At 42.3% G+C, this 8,880-nt stretch overlaps 1 protein-coding gene across 2 annotated transcripts; it reads left to right on the forward strand.

The window, feature by feature from the left end:
* Positions 1-923: 923 nt before the first annotated feature.
* On the forward strand, positions 924-8,179 carry LOC139250577 (clarin-2-like). Of its 2 annotated transcripts, none has more exons than XM_070872976.1 (3): positions 924-1,310; positions 5,391-5,570; positions 7,424-8,179. In XM_070872976.1, exons 1-3 carry the CDS (start codon positions 1,108-1,110, stop codon positions 7,677-7,679), a joined length of 639 nt encoding a protein of 212 aa, XP_070729077.1. In that variant the 5' UTR covers positions 924-1,107; the 3' UTR covers positions 7,680-8,179. The 2 variants fall into 2 exon arrangements, with proteins under 2 accessions (XP_070729077.1, XP_070729078.1); XM_070872977.1 differs by lacking the exon at positions 924-1,310 and adding an exon at positions 1,420-2,075.
* The last annotated feature ends 701 nt before the right edge of the window (positions 8,180-8,880 follow it).

Raw genomic sequence — 8,880 nt, forward strand, 5'->3', positions numbered from 1 at the left:
CAATGTTGGGGTTGGATCTGAGAGCACAGAGTGCTGCAAGTTCAGAGGGAGGTAGGTTGGAGTGAGGGGAAGCAAAGAAATTGAGGCAACTGATGTCACGTCAGCAGTTAGCATTCAAAAGATCTAGAGAGGGTAATAGGCCAGAGGGAGGGGTCCAGGTAAAACAAGAATTCTGAAAGCATGAGTTAGGCCACAGCTAGAGTATACGTGCAGTTCTGGTCACCACATTACAGGAAAGATGTGATTTACAAAGATGTTGCCAAGACCGGAGAATTTTAGCTATGAGGAAAGATTGGATAGACTGGGATTGTTTTCTTTGAAACAGAGGAGGCTGAAAGGAGATTTAATTGAGATATATAAAATTATGAGCAGCCTAGAGTGGTTAGGGAGGACATATTTCCCTTAGCAGAGGGGTCAATAACTAGGGAGCATAAATTTAAAGTAATTGGTAGAATGATTAGAGGGGTGTTGACGAGAACCTTTTTCCACCCAGAGGGTGATGGGAGTCTGGAACTCACTGCCTGGAAGGGTGGGAAAGGCAGAACCCCCCCCCTGCATTTAAACAGTACTTGGATGTGCACTTGAAGTGCCATAACCTACAGGGCGACAAACCAGGAGCTGAAAGGTGGGATTTGGCTGAATAGCTCTTTGTCAGCCGGCAGACACAATGGGTCGAATGGCCACCTTCTGTGGCATAGATTTCTATGATTACATAGGAATTATCGCCAAAGCCCGACCCTCCCCATCAACACTGACGGACCTGCTAAATATTTCATGTTTGAAAGACGAGTTGCTCTAACGGTCCTTGCATAGTCCTCCGCGCGCAAGCGCCGTTTTAAAACCCTCTTCGAACAACATTCAATGACGCACTTCTGGATATGAGAACCAATCAGAGCGTGCAGTGGAGCCGCCGGTTATCCAATCGGATGAGGAGAAATTCAAATAGCGGGGCGGTAACCCAATTGGCCGATACACTCTGCTCCCCAGGCTATCGTGGTGCCGGCTGCGGCCGCAGGCCCTGAGCTTTACAGTCAGGAGAGAGTGCCGTGCTTTCTCTGTTAAGACAGGTTGTGTCTCCCTCCACACCTCCCCAATTGCTCGGACAGGATGATGAGGCAACAGCTACGGGGTGGCCGCCTGGCTACGGTGCGCACATACGGTAAATACAATGTGCGGACGGTGAAGGCCCACAAGTGGTTGAGCCCAGAGGCGGGCAGGGAGCATCTCTTCTCGTCTTCGGACTCTGTGAACACCACCCGTTCCCGGAGCACCGACAGCAGTAACCCGTCCTTCACCATCGGCAAGAAAAGGTGCAGAAACTCATTTGTGTTTCATTGAGAACGATCGTAATCGTCCTAAACTGGTAACGTCATTTTACAAACCGGATTGTGAGTTGTGTGAGTGCATATTATCCTCTTTGTAAAAAGCAATATGCCGTGGATCATCATCATCGGCAGTCGCTCGAAATCGAGAAAGGTTTGCTTTCACTCGAAATATGAGTTCTTGGGTGACTGAACAATCCAATACGGGAATTATAGTCTCTGTCACAGGTGGGACAGTCGTTGAAGGAAAGGGTGGGTGGGACTGGTTTGCCGCACGCTCCTTCCGTTGCTTGTGGTTGTTTACTGTATGCTCTTGGCGATCAGACTTTAGGTGCTCAGCGCCCTCCCGGATGCACTTCCTCCACTTAGTGCAGTCTTTGGCTAGGGAGTCCCAGGTGTTGGTGGGGATGTTGCATTTTATCAAGGAGGCTTTGAGGGTGTCCTTGAAACATTTCCTCTGCCCACCTTGGGCTCGCTTGCCGTGTAGGGGTTCCGGTAGAGCGCTTGTTTTGGGAGTCTTGTGTCGGGCATGTGAACAGTGTGGGCTGCCCAACAGAGCTGGTCGAGTGTGGTCAGTGCTTCGATGCTAGGGATGTTGGCCTGATCACCAACGTTGGTGCGTCTGTCCTCCCAGGGGATTTGCAGGATCTTGCGGAAACACCATATACAGTAGACACCTCAAATTGCTGGAGAAATACCATCAACAATGTCTCCGCAAGATCCTGTTATGGATATCCTGTGCTATTCCACACGGTAAGTCAAGGAAGTGCGGTCTCTTTCTCTTGCCTTATGTCTTGATGCTGTTTCTCAATGTGTATCGTCTTTTCTCTTAGCATGTTGTTTTGCTTCTCTCCCTGTCTTCTTTCCTTGCAGGTGCTTAAAACCTTATTTTGGATGCTAGAAATTTGTTACTGGGAGAGGTGGGGCACAATCAAAAATCTTCATAAAGCTTTTTGAGTGATTTGTGTGGAAAATACAGTGCCAAGTGGTGGTTGTACCGGGAGCTGAGTGCTCAGATTAATTTTTGGAAGTGGTATTAGAGTGCCACCTACAGGGGTTCCAGGAGAATTAATGGGTGAGTGGCCTGGAATTTGCAGTCAGCGGGCAAAGCGAAGTAGACTTAGCACAAGGATCTTGCAATCCCTGTGTCAAGAACTTTGGGTTTTCCTATCTTCAATTCAAATCATCAACGGAATCCCTTGTGCAAACTGCTGTGATGACAACAGGCTGGCTATGCAGCTAATCAAAAGGCAGAATTCTTACACAGCAAACAAGGAAGTGAGTAAGCTCTGAAAATTCTAACTTTTTACGCTATTTAGAGAGAGCAATATAAAGATTGGGGCTACCAGATGGGGACTTGAGGCCATGATCGGATCAGCCATGATCATATTAAATGACAGAGCAGGCTCGAGGGGCCGTATGGCCGACTCCTGCTCCTATTTCTTGTATTCTTCTGAGAAGTTTGGCTTTTTCAATGTGCAATTGAGATCAGTGCAGTGTAGTAGGAATTCCTAGTGCGAGCTGGTGTGACAGCAACATGCTGTCTAAGCAGCTAATCACACTGCAGAATTCTCACAGACAGAGAACCAGGAAGTGAATAAGCTTCTTTTATTCTGACTTTTAAAAAATGTTATAGGGAGCAAAACAAAGATTGGGGTTCTCACCTGGGGAAAAGGTAAACCTAAAATAAATATGAACAACCTTTTAAAATATATAAGTTTCTTTTAAAGTTTCTTAAAAATGTGATTTTTATTATAATGGAGAAATTTGACACCCCGCAAAACTAAAATTAGTTTTTCAGGGCCATAACATTTATTTAGCAGGCGAGACACTATGAAAACGCCAGTTACACCTAATCCAACAAGGATGAACTTTTAATGGGGTATTTCACAGCAATATTACCGAGGAAGAACTGATTTCCCTGATTGCACTGATTGCCGACTATGGGGAAGTGGTGGAGGGACACAGCGCAGCCAGTGTCGAAGCAGTGAATGACTGACAGTAACTTCAGGACTTCTGCGTTGGGATGTGCATGCGCTGACCTGTGGTCAGTTTCAAAGAGGTAATAACAGCAAATGTGGTTCGTTCGCTGTTATTACCCACCACAAATTCCGGGCCTTAGTCTGCTTTTTCTACTTTTCCTGCAGTAATCCATTCATACCCCAGCCAGGAACTGGTAAAATAGGTTACTGTCAGCTTTTTTTTATGTCACCTATGTTACAGCAGTTACACAGAATTTATAAAAAAATGTTTTTTAGGAGTGGGAATCCTGATCAATTTTTCTCGCAACCTATGACAGTAAGCCCTCTAGTTTGAAGATCTCTAGTGCTGCTCCAGCTAAGAGCAGCCAGCTCAGCACAGATGATGGATCAAACCCGATACCTTCTTGTTCTAGTATATCTTTCACTATTTATTGGCTAAAATCACTGAGCTATTGGAGGAACAATAGGCAGTTATGTGAAAAAATATTTTGAAATTAATGAAATGAATAGTTCTAATGTTAATAAAAACAGAGAATGCTGGAAATCTCAGCAGGTCAATCAGCATCTGTGGAGAGAAGCAGAGTTAACATTTCAGGTCTGTGATCCTTCGTCAGAACTGGAAAAGTTTGAGATGTAACAGATTGTTAAGGAAGTGCAGGGCCAGTGAAAGGGGAAGGGGAGGGAAGAACAAAAGGGAAGGTCTATGATAGGGTGGAAGGCAGAAGAGATTAAGAGACAAAAGGAATGATGGGCAAAAATGAGATGGTGATGGAATAAGATAAGAAACAAAAGATGAGACTAGATGAGGTATGAATGGCGGATTCAACACCAGCTGCTATAGGAAAGAGAAAAAAAGGGAGAGGGTTTGTAAAAAAAGGGGAAAAAATACGGGCAGAGGTTATGTTCTGAAATTGTTGAACTCGATGTTGAGTCTAGAAGGCTGCAAAGTGCCTAAACGAAAGATGAGGTGCTGTTCCTTGAGCATGCATTGAGCTTCTTTGGAACAGTGTAGGGCGGTGATGTCGGAGTGAGAGTTGAGCAGAGAATTAAAGTGACAGGTGACTGGAAGCTCAGAGTTACGCTTACGGACTGAGCGGAGGTGTTCTGCAAAGTGATCACCCAATCTGCGTTTGATCTCCCCAATGTAGAGGAGACCACATCGTGAGCAGCGAATACAGTATACTAAATTGAAAGTAAATCACAGTTTTACCTGGAAGGAGTGTTCTGGGCCCTGGACAGTGGGAAGGGAGGATGTAAAAGGGCAGGTCTTGAATCTCCTGTGCTTGCACGGGAAGGTGCCGTGAGATGGGGAGGGGGTGCTGGGGGTGAGTGGACCAGGGTGTCGTGGAGGGAGTGGTCCCTTTGGAATGCTGAGAGGGGAGGGCAGGGGAAGATGTATTTGGTGGTGGAGGTGGTGGAAGTGGTGGAGGATGATCTTTTGAACATGGAGGTTGGTGGGGTGAAAGGTGTGGACAAGGGGAACCCTGTCGTGGTTCTGGAAGGGAGGGGAAGGGGTGAGAGCAGGAGTGTGGGAAATAGAACGGACACAGTTGAGGGCCATGTTAATCATGTTGGAGGGGAATCCTCGCTTGAGGAAAAAGGAAGATATATCAGAGGCACAGTATGGAAGGTGGCGTCGTCAGAATAGATGCGACGGAGACGGAGAAACTGGGAGAATGGAATGGAGTCCTTATAGGATGCAGGGTGGGAGGAAGTGTAGTCCAGGTAGATGTGGGAGTCAGTGGGCTTATCGTGAATGTTTGTCAATAATGACAATGTCGGGGTTGGATTTGAGAGAGCGGAGTGCTGCAAGTTCAGAGAGTGAAAGGTTGGAGAGAGTGAGGGGAGCAGAGAAATTGAGACGGCCGATGTTCCGTCGACAGTTCGCAATATAGTTCTAATGTTAACCTAGATAGGAAAGAAAAATGAAAATGGTAAAGAAATTTAACTTTAAATGCCATAGGCAACGATATTCAATTTGAATATTCAGACATTGTCACGAGCATGACAGACTCCACATACATGTTAATGTAAATGCTTTTCCACTTTTGTTTTTTCTATAATGTTTTCTGATCTATACTTTCAGTTTTTCCACAGTTGGTGAAATCGCTGAATGCAGCTGTTCATGTTTTGGTTATATTTTTTATCTGCCTAGCGATTGCATTTGCTTTGGTCAGTTTTGGGTTTTGTATTTACAATGCAATGAAAATCCCTTACCAAGCCATAAAAGGACCAATGGGCATCTACCTCTGGAACTTGATTGCAAGTAAGTGTGTAGAACCTACTTTTGTTATAGTGTTCATTTACTGTTATATCATGTTTTTAATGTGACTAAATCCCATTAACACCAAGTGTTTCATTTATATTCATTTAAAAACAAATCATTCAAATAATCTTTGAAATTGAGGGTTTGTAACAAAATATTCTATAAACTGAAGTGCATAAATAATTAGGTAATAAGAAACATCTGCATAAATCATCCATCCTTAAATAAAGTAGTTTTAATGTTTCAATCTAATATTACATATATCAAAGAAACTCTTTCAGAGATTGAAATGTTCCTGATATAATGCAGTATTTACATCCTGGCTGTACTAGTTCATGACATTGTGATTGGAATAAGTTGCTAGTGTCACCGTAATCTCAATATTTTGCATGTCTTACACAGAAAAAATATAATTCTTTCCATTATAAATACAATCAAATTGTAGAATTGTTTTTAAACTTAAACTGTTTCATAGTGCAGATCTCCATTTAACGGCTGATTTTATTTTAAAGTTAAGAAGCAAATTGATTTAGCAAAGATTAACTAACTGTATAGTCTATACAAGAAATATTTTAAACTTTAAAAAACATTTCAGAAGCTTCGTATCATCATGCCTTCAACATATATATCACTGTTCCTTTATTGTTGCTGGGTCAATATGTGAGAGCACCACCATCACAAATACTGCGGCGGGTTAAGGGCAAGGCCCGCCCCCACCTTCTCAGGGCAACTGGGATTGGGCAATAAATGTGTGCTTGCGAGTTTTGGCTAGATCCTGAGAACAAAACATATTCTGGGTATTTTAAACACTTTTTAATATTTTCTGAGGTTGCAGATTAGGTCTTGATAACCAATGGGATTTCCCTTAGATCACTCCATATTATTTTACTGTAAGGTGGAAGTGGATGAGGATCAGAAAGACCACTACAGAGATGCGAGGCTGACTAGGCACCAAAGGCAGCATCTGTCCTGTGCCAGCTGGGACCCATGACTTTTTATCTATAGATCCACATGGGGCTATTTCACAAAGACCTTTCAGAAAGCTGCATCTTCCTCACACATCAGTAACTGAAGTGGGCCAGCTGGCAGGCAGTTATGGCTGCAATTTAAACTCATGCCAGCATCCATCTATTACTGGATATTATACATACATACAGCTTGGCAGAGGAAAACATTTTAACTAGTAACAAAATAAACTATTATTGAATATGCTCACCCTAGCCTAGCAGAGAGAAAAACATGTTGAGGTTCTTAAGATTCAAACAAGACTGATCTTCAGTTCCCCACTTCTTTCCTGAAGGCATTGACTCCATGCTGGCCTTTAGCTCCATAGATGCTGCTCGCCCTCTGATATTGTTCCCAAGTGGCCATTCCTAATGTGTGAACCTAGTTTGAAGACTATTTAACTGTACAGGCATCTTAGCCAAGTCTAAATACTGATAATCATACATGCACACCTCCACCAAGGGTTACTGGAAAGCAGACAGATGCAGGAGCACTGGCTGAATTCATCACCCTAATCCGTGAAGTGCTGAGGTCCATTGTACACACCTAACACCCATCCAGCTAAGATTTTCTAAATCAGCACATATGTTCGTATTGAATCTGGGATATTCCTGGTCTATTTGGGTCATCTACTCATTGGCTTAACTGGCTGAGCTATTCTGTGCACTACTAAAGCAGTCTCAGCAAAATATGATTCCAATCTTTGATGCTCCATTTCGACTAATCTTATTAGATCATATTAATGTTATATATTATACTTGATTTTCAGAATCTATAGAGAGGGAGATATTCTATATCAGCCAAATCTTTTAATTCTATCTTGCAATTACACTGGTTTCCTTTTGCAGGTATATGTGGATTGTTTGCTTTATTGCTGCTGTGAAGCTTCATCACCATACAGAACAAATTGCCAATTTTCACGAACATGTTTTTAAGTTCATTATCCTTCAGGAATACTTTGACTACTCCTTCTGGTTGTGTGTGGCAAGTGCTGTTGTGCATGTAGTAAACATGTTAGTGGTCCGCATCAGCGGAGTACGTTTCCCCACATTAAAGACCAAAACAGAGGAAGCAAATGTCACACCTGAAGACCTAATGTATTAGTCAACAGACGTTATAGTTATATCACAGAGAAGCACATTGTTGGAGACCTTACCAAGATTAAACAGCTTCTGAGGGCCATATGCATCTTGTTTACATTGTAACAAAGTGTTATACTTGGTATAAAAATGGAGGTGGTATTGTTCCAGTAATGTTTAAAGCAAGCATGTACCCTATTTTTGTTACTGAGGTAAAGTGTTTTCAGTATGTCATTACTGTATAAATGTTTAAAAGTTAAATGCTTATTATCTTCATATAACATTCAGTTAGTATTCAAATACGTTATTTGCTAGGGTAAGTATTTTTAAGTCTTTCTTTACATATGAATAGTGTTTTGTCCTTGCTGAAATATATGTAATTGCAGACTGTAATATAGAATTTTAAGAGTCACAAATGAGACATTTGATGTTAAGAATTCTCAGTGTCTGCTTGTGCTGAGTAAAAGATCAGCATTGTAGTGTTACAAGTCAAAATTCCACCTAAATAAAGCCTGTGCCATTATACATTGTATATTTTTCATTCTAACTTATCGAACACGACCTACTGTTTGTTCAATGTAACCAGGTCTGTTCTGCCAATGAGCAATTAATATTTGCATTGCACTATTCGCACAGAAACGGGTCCAATCTGAGACCCCAAATCAAATCTAATATTAACTGGGATAGAATTAGTGTGATAGGTATAGAGGGAGCAGAATTCTTAAAATGCATTCAGGAGAACTTTTTTAGTCAGTATGTAGCTAGTGTTCTGGACTTAGTTTTAGGGAATGAAGCTGGGCAGGTGGAAGGGGTATCAATGGGAGAGCATTTTGGTTGTAGTGATCATAATTCAGTTAGATTTAGGGTAGTTATGGAAAAGGACAAATAGACCGAGAATAAAAGTTCTCAATTGGGAAAGGCTCATTTTACTAAGCTGAGATGTGATTTAGCCAAAGTGGACCAGAAACAGCTACTTGAAGATAAATCAGTGTCAGAGCTGTGATGTATTCAACTGTCATTGTAACCCATGTATAAACTGACCTAAGCTGTACACCGTGAGAACACTGAACACTGAACTTGTGGGAGACACTCCGAACCTGGACTTTCAGGTATAAAAGGGGAAGCTCCGCCCACCTTCTTCACTTCAGTGCTGGCTAATAAAGGTTATTGGTCACAGAGTGACTTTCTCTCAAGTATGGGCCTCGTGTGTATTTGTACTGTATAAT

The sequence above is a fragment of the Pristiophorus japonicus genome, unplaced genomic scaffold (assembly GCF_044704955.1).
Source record: "Pristiophorus japonicus isolate sPriJap1 unplaced genomic scaffold, sPriJap1.hap1 HAP1_SCAFFOLD_393, whole genome shotgun sequence".
In the NCBI taxonomy this organism is placed as follows: domain Eukaryota; kingdom Metazoa; phylum Chordata; class Chondrichthyes; family Pristiophoridae; genus Pristiophorus; species Pristiophorus japonicus.